Source organism: Dendrobates tinctorius, unplaced genomic scaffold (genome assembly GCF_039654945.1).
Source record: "Dendrobates tinctorius isolate UK_male_01 unplaced genomic scaffold, ASM3965494v1 ptg000254l, whole genome shotgun sequence".
Lineage (NCBI taxonomy): Eukaryota > Metazoa > Chordata > Amphibia > Anura > Dendrobatidae > Dendrobates > Dendrobates tinctorius.
The window spans coordinates 9,272,507-9,295,630 of NW_027361921.1; the positions used below are offsets into that span (position 1 = coordinate 9,272,507).

Below are 23,124 nucleotides of genomic sequence, written 5' to 3' on the forward strand. Positions count from 1 at the left end.
ATTTACATATTATAATGAACTAGATTATAGTGTAATAGGATTTTTCCACACGTTTATGTGACATTCTGTATGTTTTCATGCTTGCATCTTGTTTTAAATTGTTTTTTAAATGTCTATGTATTTCATGTCATTATTGTCAGGAACACCGCACTGAACTTGCTCACTGAGCCAGTGCGCGAGTCCTGAGTACAAAAACTGCACAAAGATACCTGTGGAGCGGGGCAGCAATGGTGACGATGCATGCTCCAGGCTCACAGGACCTGAAGCATGTGACTGCTGAGGGCGTGGTCTAAACTCCAGAGAGCTAGGAGCTGCGGAAAACTCCTAAAAGGGTAACTACTGGACAATGTTACCAAGGGGCATGGACAGAGACAGAAACCAGATCAAGCCGGGGTCAAAGGACGAGATAGCAATACAGTACCAAAGGGTTAGGCAGAATGGATAGTCAGGACGTAGCAATAGATCAGAAAACCAGAACGGGCAATAGACGGTACAATAGGGACAAACTGTAACAGAGTAACGATAGCCAAGCCAGGAGGTCAGAACCGGAGAAGACAATAGTACCAAAACGAGAGACGGAGTACACAATGAGGGGACAGACCGGATCTGACAGGGGAAGCAAACAAGCAATGCAGTATACACGCACACTAGGGGTCAGACACACAGCCAGAACAACAGTATAGCTGACAGAGAACCCTGGTAAAGAGTGAGTATAAATACCCCTCCCAGATTGAGAAAGAGGCCACGTACACTTAACCCTGTGAGTGCAGGGCAAGAACCCTGTCCAAACCATGACAATTATGGCAGCAGCTGTAGGAGAAGGAGCAATAAGGTGGCATGGTATAATTTCCCACGTCACAACCTTCTACTCACGGAACTGTCGAAGCGCTAGTAAGCACGAAACGGCCGTCGTCAGTCATTGCTCACTCCTCCCTCCAGCCTCCCGGCCATGAAGTTTTAATGTGGATTGCTAAATAAAGCGGACTCTTTCACCTGGATCAGTGACTGTTATGCTATTCTTTCCTCTTATTGTATCTACGGCTACGACCACTGATACAGTGACAGTTAGCCATTTGCTAGTGGTGGTAACCTAAGCTCCTGCAATGCCCGCATGAGGAAAGAGTTTAAGAAAATATCACCATTACCCAACAAAAAGAGCAAAGTGCATCCACACCACTGCAGCCACCAGGTACCTTGTTCACATTGCTCCCCTGCTGAAGATTTTTATGCTACAATAAAGTTTGGATTTTAAGGATGGTGAGTGCCAGCCCTTTTCTTCTGCCTTTGGATATTATCATTATTACACCTACTACATATTGTGATAGGATCTTGGAGATGGGAATACCACTTTAAAGGGGTTGTCCAGTCTTAAACTACAAGTCTGTAGCTGTCATAAGTAACGGTGTTGAGGATGACAGTCATTGACTGCAAATATAAAAAATCCTGGGCACATCCCTATTAGATAGGTGCGGCAGGTAACAGTCTAGCCGTAATGTGCCCGAGGGCATGCATCCTCATACTAGCAGTTACATGATAGTCGTTGCCAGATTCGGCACCTTGGAATTCACACAGCGCGCGGTGCACGCAACGTGAGGAATCACACGTCTAAAGTAACTCCATGACTTCAGACTTGTAGATTAAGTCCAGACAACCCATTTAAACTTTTTTTCCATTCTGTTTTTATGTAAGTGTAATGTGCTTCTATTTACGCTTCAATCTTTTACCTACCAAAATGTGATAAATGATCAGCTGGAATGACCACAATTTGGCCACTGTGTGTTTCTCTTGCAAAATTGTAAGCAGATGGAAATGACGTTGCTACTCCTTGTGGTACTGATGGATTCATTCCCTGGTGAAGTGGAGAATGAGCTAAACCTAGGAAAAACAGACAAAAAAAACATAAGACAAAATGGTTACAGAGTACCTGTTAATAATACTTATAACTTATTTGTGCAGTAACTGCACAGTTGTTGCAGAAAAAAATATGTAAAAGAAAACATACATTCAGTTAATTGCGCAGGTTAATCTGGTTATGGGTAATCTGGTTATAGGGAGAGGTTAAAAACAAAATGAAAATTTTGCCACAGTGGTTTTTGAGTGTTTACCGTGTGGGATTAGTGTTGAGGTTTTTAAAATATTTTTTCACTTTATTATTTGGCACACTAAAGCTATGTTCACATGTCCAGTAATCATCTTTCAAAACAGATCCAGCAGCAAATAGGGATGAGTGAACCTGTGGATGTTCGTTGGGTTAGGTTGAACTGCAGTTTAAAGATCGGTTCAGGTACCAGAACTTGACCAAAACCCCATAGATCCATTCTTATACCAGAATGGACATATGATGTGATTTTTTTTTACATCAAGCATCCTGATGAACCTCTAAGATTGGGAAACGCTTTGAAGCACAGATGCAACCTTCGTTATGAACAACCAATGATAAGTTATCACTATTTGAGATTTATTATGATGTGGTCCTCCCTACATGGTGACCTTTATAATGTGTAAGTGTATCATCAGAGTGTTTAATAAGGACAGCTAGTGTTATCTAGAGAAAGACATCGTTTAGCTGAGGCGCCATATCTCATACATCTAGGATGCCAACCCAATCTCAGTGGCTGGGCTGGGTCAGCCTAATGGATCATCCAGGGTGTGATAGATTTTGTGCTATGACCTGTAATATCTATGTCTTCTTCTATCCACTAAGTCAGATCATTAAAAGTGATGAGCGACCATGCTCTAATACACTGCTATTCGAGCATGCTCGGGTGTTATCTGAGGATCTTGGGCGTGCTCAGATAATATGTTTGAGTCCCTGTGGCTATCCAAGAAGTATCATTTCTCCTTATGGAGAATGACATGCTAAGCATGTCGAGGTGAGGAGACTTAAAGCCGCAATGCTCCTCTGGGAAATATGCTAATTATGCAAATTGTCTCTTCAGAGAGGAAGAGAACTAGAACTCTAGTGCCACCTATTGGAGAGACAATTTGCATAATTTGCATATTTCCCAGAGGAGCATTGAGGCTTTAAGTCTCCTCACCTCGACATGCTTAGCATGTCATTCTCCATAAGGAGAAATGATACTTCTTGGATATCGGTCAGACGCCTCTCTCACAGCCAAACCAGATCTCCCACTTTGCACTGATGAGGGGCAGTACCCGAAACACAGTGTCTGCAAATGGAGTTTCTGGCTTGGCTTTTATCCTAAGTCATGTAAGAAGGCTCGTTAAAGGGTCAACATTGACTTTTAGGATTGCTACCTCCAATAGGTGGCACTAGAGTTCTAGTTCTCTTCCTCTCTGAAGAGACAATTTGCATAATTAGTCCCTGTGGCTGCATGTGTTGCTTCTGACTCAACAGATAGAAGACATGTAGCACGGGGACTCGAACATATTTTTCAAGCACAATGCAGACGCTCGATTAGCACACAAGCATGCTTGGATAGCACCTAATGCGAGAAAATTCGCTCATCCCTAATCACTGAAATGGCTGTCCACTACTAGGACAATCCCTTCTTAAACGAAATGTTCTGCCCCGACAAAATAATAAAGCCTATACACCCCTCTCGTGCCGGCTCAAGCAGGGTAGGCACTCGCAGTCACCGAGCTGTAGTGCTGTGGAATGACACTTGGTGCCCGGGGTTCAATCACCGCTGGTGTCACTGTCTCTGCCTTTGGACAAACTGAACATGAAGAGGAAGTCCAGGATCACCAGAATCCCTGGCGTTCTCTCCATGTTCAGTTTGTCCGAAGGAGGAGAGAGCGACGCCAGTGCTGATTGGGCGCCAGTGTCACGTCACAATACAGCAACACAGCCCAGGGGAGAACAAGGCCTGACACCGCGGGAACGGCGCCGACACGAGAGTGTCTTTAAGCACTATAAGCCTTACTATTTTATCGGGGCCGAACATTTTCTATAAGAAGGGGTTGTCCTACTTCTGGACAATCCCTTTAAAGCTTTCTAATATTTCCCATCTTGCATGTTTAATAGACTTATCTGTATATGTACATCTTTTATTGGACTCACATGCTTAACGTGGAGATAGATTATCTGGACATATAATAATTTTTAGCTACTGCATCTATCCATTTTTTTTGGACAACCCACAATACTACTTATCTGCTTCAGGCAGTCCTGGTGGTCTGGAGATAGAGTCCCAGATCCTTTTGCACAGGGTGAAATGTTATAAGGAATTTAATAAATATTGTTTTTGAAAGGTATGTCTGTTTACTTTGAGTATTCCCTTACATATATCTACTAAATGTCAGACCCAAACCTCATAGAAGCAAACATGGACCCAAAGTTTTATGCAGTAAAATAATAGACGTAAGGGGTAGAGGGCTGCAAAAAGAAGCAAAATGGGGGGAAAAAATCAGGACAATTGCCCTGCAAACAAATGTGGATAGGGAAATGACCTAAGGTGGAGGTCCAAGTGGAGGAGGATATTGAAAAGGTGGACTTGGTGGTGTAGGTGGAAAAAGCGGAGGAGGAGGTAGCCAACACAGTTTTAGTTTTTTGTTTAATTTTGCTAAGCCGCAAAACATTAGGAATGGCAATTGCAACAAACAACCTGAGGCGGAATATAAAGGTACTGTCACACTTAGCGATGTACCAGCGATCCCGACCAGCGATATGACCCTGTCAGGATCGCTGGTGCATCGCTAAGTGGTCGCTAGTGAGCTGCCACACAGGCAGATCTCACTAGCGACATCGCTGGGGACCGGGGTCGCTACTTACCTGTCAGACACGGCGATCCTGCGTCCTCCCGCCCGCCTCCACGCGTCGCTCGTCGTCACAGCACGAAGCGCCGCAGGAAGCTGACGACGAGAAACAGTCCTGAACGTTCTCGCGCGATCAGCGATAACCAGCAGGGGAGCCGGTCGTAGGTAAGTATCACACACAGAGATATCGCTAGCAATATCGCTATAACGTCACTAGTTATAGCGATATTGCTAGCGATATCTCTTAGTGTGACTGGCCCTTTACAATGGCTGGATGCGGCTGGTCGTCTTCTCTCATCAGCCAAAAGGTATGCCTGGTTTATTTTCATAAATGGGAGCTTGTCCACGTTAGTAGTGGACAGGCTGATGCATTTGTCAGTGATAACACTCCCTGCTGTGCTAAACACACATTCTAACAGTACACTTGCAACAAGGCATGTCAGCAAATGCAAGGTGTAAAGGGCAAGCTCAGGTCAGGTGTCCAGTTTGGAAACCCAGAAGTTAAATGGGGCAGACCCATCACTCCGGTCATGGAGATGTGTGGACAGCCACAAACTCCTCCATGTAGTTGAGATGCTGCCTCCTGCTAATACAGACTGTATCAATTGGTGATACCAGAAGTGGTGTGCTGTGGAAAGTTTTACCTATTTCAGCCAGGCTAACCCTCCCTTAAGATGGTGCAAAGGCACCAGTTGCGTTGGCAACTTCCTCCTCTTCTGCCTTGTGCTTCCACTGAGCACCCCCCCCCCCCCCCCGCTGTCAAGAGGGAAGGCAGTCTACCAGCACACGTTTGTATTTCCACATTTTCCGCTCCAGTGATGAAGGATAGTTAGTCATCCTTGTAGCGAGGATCTAGGTGTCCTTGGTGGTAAGTGTATCCCCCCAGTCACGCTTCAGTGGTGCCCGTGAGCTTGCTTCTTTGAGTGCCACCCTGCTGTGAACACCCTTCCTCTTCCTACAAAACTGTCCCCTGGCTGGACAGTTGTGTACCTGGCCATTGTTGATACAGGAACCCACCCTTCAAGCCATATGTGGATGACTGGCCTGATAATAGTGTGAATAATCCCAGCTCTTCATCCTTTTTCTCCTGTGCCATCACCTCAAATCATCATCACTTGAAAAATGTATTCAAGGAGGCATAGAATAGGGATAGCAACAGTGATGACTGAGTCATCAGCGATTGCCATGTTGGTGGAGTACTGGAAGCAGAGCAACAGTGCAAACACGTCCTGCATGGAGGGACACTCAATGGTCTTCAAGTGTTGTTGTTCCGCAGCGTGTCTCACCCATGCATGCTGACGTTAAAACTCCACTATTGTCTGCTGCTCACAGTCTCTCCAGCATATGCAAGATGGAGTTCTACCTTGCTGGTAGATCACATATAAAGCAGTGAGAGGGAAGGCAGAACAGACACTGCAGAGCAGACAGGCGACCAGCAACAGGGTGAGAATGTTGAAAGCGGACACAGATGGGCCGCACTTTCTACAGCAGCTCTGACACAGTAGTGGCCGAAAGTGTTGGCACCCTTGAAATTGTCCCAGAAAATATAAGTGTTTCTCCCAGAAAATGATTGCAATTACACATTTTGTTATACACGTTTAATTTTTTTGTGTGTATTGGAACACACAACAAAAAAAAATTGAAGAGACAAATTGGACAGAATGTCACACAAAAACCCTAAAATGGCCAAAAAAAAATTGTTGGAACAATCAACCATTTACCTCCAAGGGTGGTTTTACATGTTAATTTTTACAATTATGACCACTGTCCAGTTATGAGATAGTAACTCTGGAACGCTTCCATGGATCCCGGTGATACTGACAATGTTTTTCTCGTGACATAATGTACTTCATGTTAGTGGTAAAGTTTCATTCATATAACTTGCGTTTATTTGTGAAAAAAACAGAAATTTGGCGAAAATTTCGCAATTTTCCAACTTTGAATTTTTATGCCCTTAAATCACAGAGATAGAGAGGCACACAAACAACTTAAGTAACATTTCCCACATGTTTACTTTACATCAGCAAAATTTTGTAACCAAAATTTTTTTGTGTTAGGAAGTTATAAGGGCTAAAATTTGACCAGCGATTTCTCATTTAGGGACCACAACACATTTGAAGTCACTTTGAGGGGTCTATATGAAAGAAAATACACCAAATTGACACCATTCTAAAAACTGCTCTCCTGACAGTACTCAAAACCACATTCAAGAAGTTTACTAACCCTTCGGGTGCTTCACAGGAATTTTTTGAATGTTTAAAAAAAATGAACATTTAACTTTTTCACAAAAAAATTACTTCAGGTAAAATGAGAAATCAGACCATTAAAGTTATTGTGCAGTTTGTCCTGAGTACGCTGATATCTAATATGTGGGGGGGGGGGGGGGAACCACTGTTTCGGCGCATGGCAGAGATCAGAAGGGAAGGAGCGCCGTTGGACGCAAAATTGTCTGGAATTGAGATCAGGCGCCATGTCGCATTTGGAGAGCCCCTGATGTGCTTGAACAGTGGAAACCCCCACAAGTGACCCCATTTTGGAAACTAGACCCCCTAAGGAACTTATCTAGATGTGTGGTGAGAACTTTGAACCCCACAGGTGCTTCACAGAAGTTTATAACACCCAGGCTGAAAATAAAAAAATCATATTTTTTCCACAAACATGATCTTTTAGTCCCCAATTTTTCAATTTTCCCAAGGGTAACAGGAGGAATTAGACCCCAAAAGTTGTTGTCCAATTTGTCCTAAGTACGCTGATATCCCATATGTGGGAGAAAACTACTGTATGGGTGAATGGCAGAGCTTGGAAGGAAGTAGTGACATTTTGGAATGCAAACTTTGAAGGAATGGTATGCGGGTGTCATGGCACATTTTGAGAGCCCCTGATGTGCCTAAACTGTGGAAACTCCCCGCAAGTGACCCCATTTTGGAAACTAGACCCCCAAAGAACTTATCTAGATGTGTGCTGAGCTCTTTGAACCCCCAAGTGCTTCACAGAAGTTTATAACGTAGAGTCATAAAAATAAAAAAAATGTTTCTTTGCACAAAAAAGATATTTTTGCCCCCAATTTTTATTTTCCCAAGGATAACAGGAGAAATTAGACCCCAAAAGTTGTGCAATTTGGCCTGAGTAAGCAGATTCCCCATATGTGGGGGTAAATCACTGTTTGGGTGAATGGCAGAGCTTGGAAGGGAAGGAGCACGGTTTGACTTTTTCAACGCAGATTTGGCTGGAATTGAGATCAGATGCCATGTTGCATTTGGAGAGCCCCTGATGTGCCTAAACAGTAGAAACCCCCCCAATTCTAACTCCAACCCTAACCCCAACACACCCCTAACCCTAATCTCAGCCCTAACCCTAGCCCTAAACCTAATGGGAAAATGGAAATAAATAAATTTTTAAATTTTATTATTTTTACCTAACTAAGGGGGTGATAAAGGGGGGTTTGATCTACTATTTATGGTGGGTTTTTATGTTTGGCAGCTGTCACACTCTAAAAGACGCTTTTTATTGTAAAAATAGTTTTTTCCTCACCACATTGAGAGCTATAATTTTTCCATATTTTGACCCACAGAGTCGTGTGAGGTCTTATTTTTTGCGGGACGAGCTGACATTTTTATTGGTACCATTTTCGGGCACCTGACTTTTTTTTTTTTTTAATCGCCTTTTATCCCGATTTTTGGTGCGCAAAATGAACAAAAACCAGCATGTCATGAATTTCTTTTGGGGGAGGGGGGGGGGGGGGGAGTGTTTAAACCGTTCCGCGTGTGGTAAAATTTATAAAGCGGTGTCATTCTTCAGGTCAGTACGTTTACTTTTTTTTGTGTTTTGGCGCTTTTATACAATAAAAACAATTTTATATAAGAAATAATTATTTTTGCATCACTTTATTCTGCGAGCTATAACTTTTTTATATTTTCGTTGATGATGCTGTACGGTGGCTCGTTTTTTGTGGGACAAGATGACGTTTTCAGCAGTACAATGTTTATTTATATACATATTTTTGATCGCGTGTTATTGCACTTTTTGTTCGGCGGTATGATGATAAAGCATTTGCTTTTTGCCTTGTTTTTTTTTCTTTGAAGGGGTTCACTAAAGCGGTTAACTAGTGAGACAGTTTAATAGGGCAAGTTGTTACGGACGCGGTGATACTAAATATGTGTATTTTTATTGGGGTGTTTTTTTTATTTACAAAAAAAGAATTTATTAGGGATTTTTTTCTTAATTTATGTAGGATTTTTTAAAAAATTATTTTTACATATGATTTTTTTTTTTTTTTTTAAATTTATTACATTGTCCCGGGCGGGAGACATCACTGTAAAATGTCAGATCGCTGATCTGATACTTTGCAGTGCAGTGCCAGAACAGCGATCTGACAGGCACCTCTGCAGGCTTTCTCAGCGCCTGCTCTCAGCAGGCACTGAGAAAGACGCCTCCCTGCAGGACCCCAAAGGCCCCCACGGCCATATTGGATCCAGGCGCCTGCAGGGAGGAGGCCCTCGGAACAGCGCGAGCACATCGCGCTGTTCCGAGGGTCCAGGGAAGCACGCAGGGAGCCCCCTCCCTGCTCAATTCTTCCCTGTGCCCCCGGTACACTGCGATCATGTTTGATCGCAGTGTGCCAGGGGTTAATGTGCCGGGGGCAGTCACACGTTCAGTATTTGGTCAGTATTTTACCTCAGTTTTTATAAGCCAAAACCACGAGTAGGAGAAAGATAGAGAAGAGGTGACATGTTTCTAATATACTTTTTCCTCTGGTTTTAGCTTACAAATACTGAGGTAAAAATACTGAGCAAATAACATCTGAACTAGGTCTAAAGGAGAAACGTGTGGTGCTGTAGAAGAAGTAGGTTGTGTATACGATATGCTTTACTGCAATTAGTGCAATGTCTCTTGGGATCAAGTGTTTCCAATTGAATATAGAAGGAGTGTGAGGCAATGCCAGAGGAGGCGAATATAAAGGAGAAAAGCTGTGCTGCAGAAAAATGCTGTGTATAGAAGAGGAGTGTGATGTGCAGGAGGAGACTATGCAAAAAGGAGCATGAGGTGCAGGAGGAATAAGGCTCCTTAACAGCCACAGTTAAGTCATATAGGCAGTATTTAAGGGGTTAATATTGTGTTAAAAAAAATTGCTTCAACAAAACGCCGCCGGTCGTGTTCCGTGTACCAGCGCAGGAACATTGCCATGTTCAACAGCAACAATTTATGTGCAATATAATCACTATAATTTGTTATAACTAACCACAGTTAGTTACTATGGTCCGGCAACACCAGGCTCTTCAGCTAGTACATATATAATGGTCATATATGCAAATACAGGGCATAGTACAAAAGATACAATCAGATAGATCATGTCAGTTATCGGTGTGACGTCTGACCATGGTCGGACTCTCGACAGGCTGGGTGAAAATATCAGGGAGGGTCTCTGCCTCTCCCTCTTCTGGCAGGTTGCATATGTTGCATATAGGGAGAGTGCAGGCCTCTCTGTCAAAATTAACTTCATCATATTCACGTTGAAGGCCTTCCGCCATTCACGGGCTTGGTCCAGAGTGAACAGGTAAATTATGGTGTTAAGCTGCTGGTGCACAAGATAAGGGCCTTCCCAGAACTCCTGATGCTAGTCCTGGAGTACGGGGATCAGTACACACACATCTTTTTACTCACCTGGAAGGTCCACTCACAGGCATTCCGGTCGTACCATAGCTTCTGATCGGACTGAGCTTGCGTCATATTATCGTGAAGCAGCTTCGTCATGGCCTGCATCTTGTCATGGACGCGACCTCTTTCACCAGAGCCAGGAGTCCCCACACACATCGCCCATACAGGAACTCAAGAGCGAGAACTCGGTTGAGGCCCGTGGAATCACCCAGTAAAAAAAACAGCAGGTGTGGGAGGTACAACTCCCAGTCGCGCCGGTGAGAGTCAACCAACATCTTAAGCATCTAATTCAGGGTGCCACTGAACAGTTTGTTTAGGCCGTTGGTCTGTGGGCAGAACAGGCTGGTCACCAGATGTTGCACCTATATCTGTTTACAGAGGGATTCCATCATCTGCAACATGAACTGGGCAGTCGCCATCTTGTCTGCCTAAAACAACAAGTCTACAACTTCCGGGAATTGGGTTGCATAGTCTACTACCGTCAAAACAAAGCAATTCCCGGAGCTTCCGGGAGTGGCCATTGGGCCAACCAAATCCACAGACACTCTCCTGAAAGGCTCTTCAATGATGGGCAAAGTAACCAACCTCTAACAGGTGTCGCACGAACGGCAGCACGCAGCCACATAGGCCCCCATCCTTGGCCAGTAGAAATGCTGGACTAGCCTGGCCCTGATCTTAGTGATCTCTAGATGTCTGGCCATCGGATTCTCATGCGCAATCCACAACAACTCCGACATGAACGGATAGGGTAACACTAACTGTCAAGTCCCTTGGCAACGCCTCCGATGTACCTTGCTGGACCGTTCACCAGGTACAGCTATCCTTGGTCCCAGACCACCCACTCGAAGTCTGAGTCCGAGGGAGCCTGTACCACCTGCTCTTTAGTATCTATCTTACAGTCCAACGTCCACTGAATAGATAGACATGGCCAGAATAAACAAAACCGCCACATCTTCTGTCAGCGCCTTGGGACCTGTTTACTGATATCAGTTTGACCTGGCAGCCACTTGGTCAAAAGGGGAGAAACCGTGGTATCCCCTAGGGGCTCTGGCGCTACAACTGCACGTGACAATGGCCACAGCAGCTGCAACTGCGGGTAGTACTCCTTTTGCCCTGCTTCCAACCGAGTCACCAGTCCCGATCTACTAACCTTGCCCTCTGACATCACAGTTGTGGCAGAACCATGCTATGAGGCCTTAACTGGGAGCCCTACCTCATATGGGACTGCCTTACCTCAATTGCATAGTCCCCCTTTGCAGCGGTCTCCCCTGTCTGTCTCCTCTGTGACAACCTCACAGGACAAACTGTTCCAGCATACCTGCGAGGGGAGATGGACACAGTACATTATCAACCCCAATATCCCCCCCCAGTAGGTATGTTAATCACATTGACATCAACAGTGGAGGACATTAGGGTTTGTCTGAAAAATCAGGCAATGGGGGTTCAGCGGCCACATCCTGGGACACAAGCCACCACAAGTCTGTCCCAAGCAAAACACTAGCGGGAAAATTTGAGATTACCACCTCCCACATTCCCCTCCCAGCGCTCCAGTCCAAATACACCTTGGCAACGGGCAGCACCCATTTGAAGCCTCCAATCCCTGAGATGGCGATGCTTTTCCGGGGTATCAAATCCAGTGGGGACACCAGCTCAGGTCACACAAAAGTAATCTCGGAGCTAGTGACCCGTAGTCCCATGGCCTGGCCTATGGAGACGGGCTGAAGGTTGTCAAAGGCCCTTCCACCATCCCCACCCACACCCAACAGTGGATGTTTTCTTGATTGGACCCTTATGAGCTGGGGACACTTGGATTTGAAGTGTCCTGCCTACCTGAAGACATGACAGTCTGAGTTCCCCCACCGACGTGGAGAGAGAAGCATGGGTAGGTACCCCCTAGGGCTTGGGGGTAGAGACAGCAGGCATCACATTCGTCTTACTCTCTCTCCAGCCGGCAGGCTTCTTGGCCTCTGGCGTCCTGTTGTTGGAGTACTCATCAACAAGTGTCTCTGTTGCAGAGGCCCCCTTTGACCTCTAGTCAGGTAGGTACTGCTCTATGTCCTCCAGATAGATCCTCAAAAACTGCTCAGTCGATGAGATCCATCAGCTGCTGGATGGTGGAGAGCTCCATTCCCGTGGTCCATTGGTGAACTGCTCTCAGTAGGGCCCGAATGTGATCAGCTATGCTCCATGCAGCACCCCGCTGCATACTTTGGAGCTTCTTCGGTACGTCTCAGGGCTCAAATTGTACTGTGGGACCACAGCCTGCTTGATATCCACATAGCTCACAGTGGTCTTACTGGGCAGGTATCCAAAGATTTCAAAGGGCCATACCCCTGAAGCTAAGGCATTGAGAACTGGGCCCACAAGTTATCAAGAAGATGGTACTAATGGTAAATTTTTTCAAATGCCAGCAAGAAAGTGTCCAAGTCCCCTCCTTTTTCCAGCAGGGGGAAGTCCTCCGCCCGTATCTTCGGGACTCTGATTTCAGGGGATTCGTGACTGGCTGAGGTTTGCAGTTGGAGCTGGAGCATTTGTCACTATTGCTCGCACTCGGTTACCTCGCATTGTTTGAATAATGCTATGAGGGTCTCGTAGGTGTCTGTCTCCAGCTTAGAGACTGGCCAGGGCAGTTTGCAGGAGGTTATCATAGCCTGCATGGCTGAGAGGATGGGCAGATGTTGAGCGGCCCACTGGAAAACTGACCACCAGCAACTGTGTCCATGAGGAGTATGGGCTGTATTGCCCCTATATTTGAGAAACAGTATTCCACCTCCACTCCACTGTATGCAGCAATGGCCAGCTCCCTGGCTCTGCTCCTGGTGCCACTGCCCTTCCTTGTAGTCTTTGATCACTGACACAGAGCTGCAGCCTGTTGCACCCACATAACGTACAGCATTTGCACTCAGACTGCCTAGTGCTGTGATAATCTTAAGACCCTGTCAGGAAAATAAGAGTTATCGCGTAAATAACCGAAACATCTATTTCAGAGCTGCCGCTGCATCTCCTTGGTTTGTGAATGACATGCTGCCCCACCCATATTAGGTTTTTTCTTTTTTTTTTTTTCAGAAAAATAACCTTTTAATTTCAAAAATGGTTTTATTGAAATTTATGACGTTAAAGAACAAAACGCTTAGAAACATATTCCCTCTCTGGGGAATTGTTAACTTATCATGACTTACATATAACCTACAGGGGTAGAGACAAGACAACTACAACAAGAGGGTAAGGTAGGGAAGGGGAACATTAAATCCACAGTGTACATTAAAATAACTTTAGTACTTTTTCAATAGCCTATTTGTAACAAACATATAATGATTATATACCTTGGTTTTCAGTCTAGATTCAATTCCCCACCTCCATTGTCTGGGTATATTATGGTGATATGCGCAAGATTTGGTCCATTTGTGTGTTTGGGTCCAAGTTCATCCATGGCCCCAAATCTTAAAGAACTGATCCCACATATCGTTTCTAGTAGCTTCAATGCGTTCATAGAGCATACTATTGTTCATTTTTTCTTTAACAAGTAATAATGACAGTGTTGGGTATTTCCATTTTGCCGCTATATGAATTTTGGTGGCCATGAAGAGGAAGTTTACCAATTTATGGAGACTTCTGGGAAGAGACAGGTGCTTCGCCCATAGAAGAAAAACCGAAGGTTCTAAAGCAATTTTCCTGCCTGTCAATTGATTCACAATATGTCTCACTCCATGCCAGAGGTCCGAGACCACAGGGCAAGTCCACCAGATATGTTTCATATCTCCCGGAAGGTCACAGCCCCGATAACAAAGCGCTGATACATTTGGGTATATACTATGAAGTTTGGCTGGGGCAAGATATGTCCTGTGGAGAACCTTCAATGAGGTCTCCACAAGAGATGATTGGTGGCTTCCCTTGGACAACGTATCACAACAGGATCTCCAGTCCTTCAGTGGCAAATCAAATCCCATTTCCTCTTCCTATTGTATCATAAATTTGAGTTTTTTCTCATCATGGGTGTGTTAAGAATTGAGTATATTGAGGATATGGTTCCTTTTCCCATTGGGTCATTAGCCCCTTAAGCCCCAAGGGTGGTTTGCACGTTAATGACGGGCCATTTTTTACAATTCTGACCACTGTCCCTTTATGAGGTCATAACTCAGGAACGCTTCAACGAATCTAGGCGATTCTGAGATTGTTTTCTCGTGACATTGTACTTCATGATAGTGGCAAAATTTAATTGATATAACTTGCGTTTAATTGTGAAAAAAGTGGAAATATGGAAAAAATTTTGAAAATATTGCAATTTTCAAACTTTCAATTTTTATGCCCTTAAAATAGAGAAATATGTGACACAAAGTAATTACTAAATAACATTTCCCACATGTCTACTTTACATCAGCACAATTTTGGAAACAAAATTTTTTTTTCTTAGGAAGTTATAAGGGTTAAAAGTTGACCAGTGATTTCTCATTTTTACAACAAAATTTACAAAACCTTTTTTTTTTAGGGACCACCTCACATTCAAAGTCACTTTGAGGGGTCTATATGGCAGAAAATACCCAAAAGTGACACCATTCTAAAAACTGCACCCCTCAAGCTACTCAAAACTACATTCAAGAAGATTATTAACCCTTCAGGTGTTTCACAGGAGCAGAAGCAACGTGGAAGGAACAAATGAACATTTAACTTTTTAGTCACAAAAATGATCTTTTAGCAACATTTTTTTTTAATTTTCCCAAGGGTATCATGAGAAATTGGACCCCAAAAGTTGTTTTCCAATTTGTCCTGAGTGCGCTGATACCCCATATGTGGGGAGGAACCACAGTTTCGGCGCATGGCAGGGCTCAGAAGGGAATGAGCGCCGTTTGACTTTTTCAACCTAAAATTGTCTGAAATTAAGATCGGACACCATGTTCCATTTGCAGAGCCTATGATGTGCCTAAACAGTGGAACCCCCCCACAAGTGACCCCATTTTGGAAACTAGACCCCCTAAGGAACTCATCTAGATGTGTGGTGAGCACTCTGAACCCCCAAGGGCTTCACAGATGTTTATAACGCCCGGCGTAAAAATAAAAAATCATGTTTTTCCACAACCATGATCGTTTAGTCCCCAATTTGTTATTTTCCTAAGGATATCAGGAGAAATTGGACCCCAAAAGTTGTTGTCCAATTTGTCCTGAGTGCGCTGATACCCCATATGTGGGGGAAAAACACTGTTTGGGCACACGGCAGGGCTCGGAAGGAAAGGAGCGCTGTTTGACATTTTCAACCTAAAATTGGCTGAAATTGAAATCGGACGCCATGTTCCGTTTCGAGAGCCCATAATATGCCTAAACAGTGTAAACCTCCCACAAGTGACCCCATTTTGGAAACTAGACCCCCTAAGGAATTTATCTAGATGTGTGGTGAGCACTTTGAACCCACAAGTGTTTCGCTAAAATTTTTCCACAAAAATGATCTCTTAGTCCCCAATTTGTTATTTTCCCAAGAGTATCAGGAGAAATTGGACCCCAAAAGTTGTTGTTCAATTTGTCCTGAGTGCGCCAATACCCCAAATGTGGGGGAGAAACACTGTTTGGGCACACGGCAGGGCTCGAAAAGGAAGTAGTGACGTTTTGGAATGCAGACTTTGATGGAATGGTCTGTGGGCGTCATGTTCCGTTTGCAGAGCCCCTGATGTACCTAAACAGTGGAAACCCCCCACAAGTGACCCCATTTTGGAAACTAGACCCCCTAAGGAACTTATCTAGATGTGTGGTGAGCACTTTGAACCCCCAAGTGTTTCGCTAAAGCTTATAATGCCCGGGCGTGAAAATATAAAATCCTATTTTGTTTCCACATAAATGATTTTTAGTCCCCAATTTTTGATTTTCCCAAGAGTAACAGGAGAAATTGGACTCCAAAAGACGTTGTCCAATTTGACCTGAGTACGCTGGTACCCCACATGTGGGAAAAAATTGTTTATGCACATGTCGGGGCTCAAAAGGGAAGTAGTGACGTTTTGGAATGCAGACTTTGATGGGTCTGCTGGCGTCATGTTCTGTTTGCAGAGCCCCTGATCTGCCTAGACAGGAAAAAAAACCCACATGTGACATCATTTTGTATACTAGACCCCCAAAGAACAAATCTAGAGGTGCCCCCAACTAAACTAATGTAAATTAGTAGTGCATGGAGATGTGGTACAATTTGAAGCAATCCTTCATACACAGGCCAGGTTTTTCGGGGCTTACCTTTTCTACCAGTTGGCGGGACCACCCCCGGAAAATGCTGACCTGGTACGACACAAGCACCTTCAGTTCCGGAAGTACTGGGACCCGCTCCTTCCTGAGCGCCAAACATCAGGGCCTTAACCACTACCTCCTGGAAATTAAGGTACGAAGTATCGGTGTGGCGTGCACATTGTGACAGCAGGAATGCGTTGAGCATTGCAATTTGTACGATGTGCACGGCCAGCTTTTTGTACCACGCCCTGGCCTTTCTGAGAGAATTGTACGGTTGGAGGTATTGATCGGAGAGATCAACGCCCCCCATGTTTTTGTTGTACCCCACGACACAGGTCGGTTTGCTGACCTGTGTGGAGGTACCCCGTACAGTGCAGAGGGTGCTGCCATCACCGTGTATGGTGGTCAAGAGATGGACATCCCTCTTGTCCTTGTACTTGACCACCAGTAGGTGATCGCTACATTGGGCTCTGCTCTCACCTTTTCTGAGCATCTGCCCAAGTAGCGTCTTCGGAAGGCCTCTCTGATTTTTGCGGACAGTACCGCAGGCTGCAGGACCTCTCGCAGAGAGGGATTTGTAGAGTGGGATGCGGGTATAAAAGTTATCAGTGTAGAGGTGATAACCTTTATCCAGCAGTGGGTGAACCAAATCCCACACAATTTTTCCACTCACTCCCAGGACAGGAGGACACTCAGGGGGTTCAAGCGTGGTGTCCTTTCCTTCGTAGACTCTAAACATGTGAGTGTACCCTGAGGTACTCTCACAAAGTTTGTAGAGTTTGATTCCGTACCTGGCTCTTTAACTGGGCAGGTATTGACGGAATCCGAGCCTTCCCTTGAAATGGACCAAGGACTCATCCACGCTGATCTCCCTTTGAGGCACGTACACTTCAGCAAACTTTTTGTTGAAGTGTTCGATGACCGGCCGAACTTTGAACAGACGGTCAAAGTTGGGGTCATCTCGTGCGGGACACTGTGCATTATCTGTATAATGCAGAAACTTGTGGATGGCCTCAAAACGCGCCCGGACCATGACCATTCGGAACACTGGAGTGTTGTATAAAATATTAACACTCCAATATTGCCGAATTTCCGGCTTCTTCAGTATCCCCATGTGGAGGACCAGGCACGAAAACTGCGTCATTTCAACTGCGTCCACAGGAGACCAGTTAGTATAGGATGAACGCGGGTTTTCCGCCAAAAATTGACGAGCGTACAAATTAGTTTGCTCCACCATGAGGTTAACAAAATCCTCAGAGAAAAAGACTTTGAAAAAGTCGATTTCTGTGAGGCCGGTGGTGTCAAACTTGATTCCTGATTCTGCCACAAAATCAGGAATCAGTGGCTCGTAATTTTCGGGGGGCGAAGTCCATACAGGGTCTACTGAATCGGCTTCGGGCATGGTGGGCGCTGCCTCATCTGCTGTCCTGGATCATCTGCGTGGCGGTTCCGCAGGACCCGAAGAGGAAGATGAGGGGGAAGAGGATGAAGAATCCGAAAAATAAAGAAAAGTCGGATCCTCGTCCCCGCTATCAGTGTCGGAGGCAAGGTAAGAATATGCCTCCTCCATTGAATAGCGCTGTTGGGACGAACGCGATGGGAGGGACATTTTTGTGAAAGTGGTGCTTGGGTGTACTTTATTTATAACTATGTGTATGTGTGGGGAGCTAGTGATTGGTGCACACTATCCTGTAAGAAAAAGCTAAAAGAAGAAAGGAAATGGGGAGAAAAATACCTGTGAAAAGAAAAGTCTAAAAAGCAGGCCCTAGCTCTGATAAGTGAACGGCGTCACTTATCAAAGTTCAGTGGCGGCTGCTGGGTGTGCGTACAGGTGTGGTGCAAGGGGGGGTGAAAAAACGGAAATCAGCAGGAACAAGCTCTGATAAGTGAACTATGTCACTTATCACAGTTTGGCGGCTGTGGGATGCGAATACGGAGTGGCGCAAAGGGGGCTGCTAAAAGTGCGCACAGAGGCGGCGCAAAGGGGGATTGAGGGGGGTAAAAAGAGGGGGAAGGTGATTCTGTTATGAATGGGTCACCGAGGAGAAAAAGGCAAAACAAGCTAAGCCACAGAAAACCAGAGTGGTTGGTAACTATGCAGATTGCAGATCCCTGATCTTACCACACAACTAGCAGTAGCCGTGGAGCATGCCTACGATGAACCTAGACGCCTCGTCAAGGCCGGAGGACTACATAAGCATAAAGCAAGAAAAGGGAAAACTGCCCCAGAGCAGACCCCAAAGGAATAGATAGCTCCCACACATGTATTGACGGTGAAACAAGATGAAGGCACAAACATAGGCAGGAAAATAGGCTGAGCAAATGATGGGGCCCAAACTAACTAGACAGGAAAGGAAAGGGAGACACTGTCTGCAACCTGCAAAAAACCCTACAAACATAATGTCCAACACTTCTGATAGCAAAATTAACTCTGAAGTCACTAGACTTCTCCCACTATATCAGCACTCTGAAATATTCTGAGACAGAGCAAAAAGAGACCAAACTAGTAAGGGACAAAAAGCCAATAGGCAAAATACTGATAAATAAGAGTGGAAATTCAGCTCAGCCCCCAGCCGAGGCTGGCAGACCACACAAAAAACTGAATAGACCAACAAAATCAAGTGTGAACAATAGCAGAAAAACTTAGCTTTAGATGACTGGAACAGAGCTGAAAACCAAGAGCTTACAAGCCAGAAGGAATCACCAGCAACTGAATAGGGCGTCGGCTGTCTTAAATCCGATCTGAGAATCCAGAGATCCAATCGTCATTCTCATTCTCAGGTGGCAGATCTCCACCGATTAAAACAGCCGTACCACCTCCCGACACCACCAGAGGGAGTCCAGAAGGGGAACCAGAGAATGAACTCACAACAGTACCCCCCCTTGAGGAGGGGTCACCAAACCCTCATCCACGCCACCAGGCCAATCAGGATGGGCCCGGTGAAAAGCAAGAACCAATCTATTGGCATGAATATCGGAGGCAGAGACCCAAGAATTATCCTCCTGACCATAACCCTTCCATTAGACCAAATACTGGAGTCTCCGTCTAACCAAACGAGATTCCAATATTTTCTCTACCTCATATTCCACCATTGCCTTCGACCAACACAGGGTCAGGAGGTGCTGCCATAGGAACCACTGGCTCAACAAACCTCTTCAACAGGGATTTGTGAAATACGTTATGGATCTTGAAAGTAACTGGAAGAGCCAATCGAAACAAAACAGGATTAAGAATTTCCAGAATCTTATAAGGACCAATAAATCTTGGCTTAAATTTAGGAGATGCAACCTTCATAGGAATATTCTTAGACGACAACCAAACCATATCACCCACTTTAAACCGGGGACCAATGGTCCTATGCCGGTTGGAAAATCGCTGGGCCTTTTCCTGAGAGAGTGACAACTTATCCACCACTTGGTCCCATATCTGCTGCATTCTCTTAACCACCGTGTCCACACCTGGGCAGGACGAAGATTCCACTTGCCCTGAAGAGAATCGAGGATGAAACACAAAATTACAGAAAAAGGGTGACATCAAAGTGGCAGAACTAGCTCTATTGTTCAGTGCGAATTCGGCCAAGGGCAAAAATGAGACCCAATCATCCTGATAAGCAGATATAAAACATCTCAAATAAGACTCCAAGGTCTGGTTTGTTCTCTCAGTCTGTCCATTGGTCTGGGGATGATACGCGGCGGAGAAGGATAACTGAATTCCCAGATTGGAACAAAAGGCTTTCCAGAATCTGGAAACAAACTGGACTCCTCTGTCCGACACAATGTTCTCAGGAATCCCATGTAACCGAACCACCTATTGTAAGAACAAGGGCACCAACTCAGCAGAAGATGGCAACTTTGGGAGTGGTACAAGATGCACCATCTTCGAAAATCTAACACAAATCACCCAGATAACAGTCATTCTCTAAGAGACAGGAAGTTCAGAAATAAAATCCATTGAGATATGGGTCCATGGTCTCTTGGGCACCGGCAAGGGCATCAGCAACCCACTAGAATGAGAACAGGTTTTAGACCGAGAACAAGTCCCACAGGACTGTACAAAATTCCTGACGTCACGAGATAAGGCCACCAAAACGACCGACTCACCAAATCTCTGGTAACAAAAATACCTGGATGACCAGCCAAAGCGGAGCAATGAATTTCAGACATCACTCTCTTTCTCCACTGGTCAGGAACATACAATTTTCCCATAGGGCAACGCTCAGGTTTATCCTCCTGAAATTCCTCCCGGGCGCGTTTCAAATCGGGCGAAATGGCAGAAAGAACTACACCCTCACCTAGGATGGTAGTAGGCTCGGTCACACTAAGGGAATAGGCAAGGAAACTCCTAGAAAGGGCGTCTGCCTTAACATTCTTAGTGCCCGGAAGAAAAGAGACCACAAAATTAAAACGCATGAAAAACAAGGCCCATCTAGCCTGTCTAGGATTCAAGCGTTTGGCCGACTCCAGATTAATCAAATTCTTGTGATCGGTAAGGACCACAACTTGATGTCTAGCTCCCTCCAACCAATGTCTCCACTCCTCAAATGCCCACTTCAGGGCCAACAATTCCCGATTCCCCACGTCATAGTTGCGTTCAGATGGGGAGAACTTTCGAGAAAAGAAGGCACAGGGATTCATCTTAGAAGTCACAGGGTCTTTTTGGGACAAAACAGCTCCTGCACCAATCTCAGGAGCATCTACCTCCACCTAAAATGGAAGTGAGACATCAGGTTGCCGTAAAACTGGAGCTGAAGTAAATCTCCGCTTAAGCTCCTGAAATGCTGAGACAGCCTCAGGAGACCAATTCAGCACATCATCGCCCTTCTTGGTCAGATCAGTCAGTGGTTTGACAATACCAGAAAAATTACCTATAAATTTACGATAGAAATTAGCAAAACCCAAAAACTTCTGGAGGACCTTCAAAGAAGTAGGCTGAACCCAATCATAAATGGCCTGTACCTTGGCCGGGTCCATTTCAATAGTCGATGGAGATAAGATAAATCCCAAAAATGAAATGATCTGTACACCAAAGAGGCATTTAGATCCTTTAACAAACAGGGAATTCTCCCTCAAAATCCGGAACACAGTCCGGACGTGTTCCACATGAGAATCCCAATCACTAGAAAAGATCAAAATATCATCCAGATAGATGATCAAAAACTTATCCATAAAGTCACGGAAAATATCATTCATAAAGGACTGGAAGACAGAAGGGGCATTAGTGAGCCCAAAAGGCATCACCAGGTACTCAAAATGTCCCTCCAGAGTATTAAACGCAGTCTTCCATTCATCCCCGTGCTTGATGCGAATAAGATTACACACCCCCCTGAGGTCAAGCTTCGTAAACCAGCAGGTACTCTTAACTCTGGAGAATAAATCAGACATCAGAGGTAACGGGTACTGATATTTAACCGTCATCTTGTTAAGGGAACAATAATCAATACACGGTCTTAATGAACCATCTTTCTTCTCCACAAAAAAAAAACAGCACCTAAAGGTGACGAGGATGGTCTAATATGACCCTTCTCCAATGACTCCTTAATATGGGATCGCATAGCATCATGGTCGGGTACTGAAAAGTAGAAAAGCTGACCCTTGGGAAATTTACACCCAGGCATCAACTCAATTGCACAGTCATAACTCCTATGAGGAGGCAAAGACGCAGACTTGCTCTCACTAAATACATCAGAAAAATCGGCTAAATAATCAGGAATATCATGAGACTGAGGAGAGGTGGAGAAAACAGGAGCGTCCTTAAGAACCCACTGACAACCCCAACTCACCACAGACCCAGATTTCCAATCCAAAACTGGATTATGAGTTTGAAACCAAGGAAAACCCAGAACAATAGTATCAAGCAAATTATGCAGCACCAAAAATTTACAAAATTTTCTTGGTGGTCTGGGGCAACCCGCATCGTCACCTGGGTCCAAAACTGAGGTTTATTCTCCGCCAAAGGAGTAGCATCAATACCCCTCAAAGGAATAGGCGTCCGCAGAGGCGTCATGGAAAAACCACAACGTTTAGCAATGTCCAAATCCATCAGATTCAACACTGCTCCTGAATCCACAAAAGCCTTCGTGGAAAATGTGGATAAGGAGCAGATCAGAGTAATTGCCAAAAGAAACTTAGGTTGTACACTGCACACAGCAAATGTGTGTGCAAAATGTTTCTCTCATTTTGGGCAGACAGAAATAGTATGAGACATCTCCACAGAAAAAGCACAGCTTATTACGCCTTCAAAACTCCTGACGTTGCGCCCTAGACAAAACTCTATCACATTGCATAGGTTCAGACATTTGTCCAAAAGGTGGCAACTCCTCTCGTGTAGTTTTGCGTTCACATAAACGCCGATCAACTTGAATGGCTAATGACATAGAATCGTCAAGACCAGAGGGAACAGGAAATCCCACCATAACATCTTTTACGGTCTCTGATAAACCCTTCCGAAAGAGAGCTGCCAAGACACCATCATTCCAGGTAGTAAGGACCGCCCACTTTCGGAATTTTTGACAGTATAACTCTGCAGAATCCTGACCCTGGTTCAATGCC

The 23,124-nt window shown here is 44.9% G+C and overlaps 1 protein-coding gene across 8 annotated transcripts in view; it reads right to left on the reverse strand.

Moving 5' to 3' along the window:
• Nucleotides 1–23,124, reverse strand: part of TNRC18 (trinucleotide repeat containing 18) — a 753,175-nt gene that overhangs the window by 505,310 nt on the left and 224,741 nt on the right. For all 8 annotated transcript variants that reach the window (XM_073558135.1, XM_073558139.1, XM_073558141.1 and 5 more), the window contains one exon: nucleotides 1,729–1,875. In XM_073558135.1, the coding sequence (XP_073414236.1) occupies nucleotides 1,729–1,875 (147 nt within the window). The remainder of the gene's footprint in view (nucleotides 1–1,728; nucleotides 1,876–23,124) is intronic.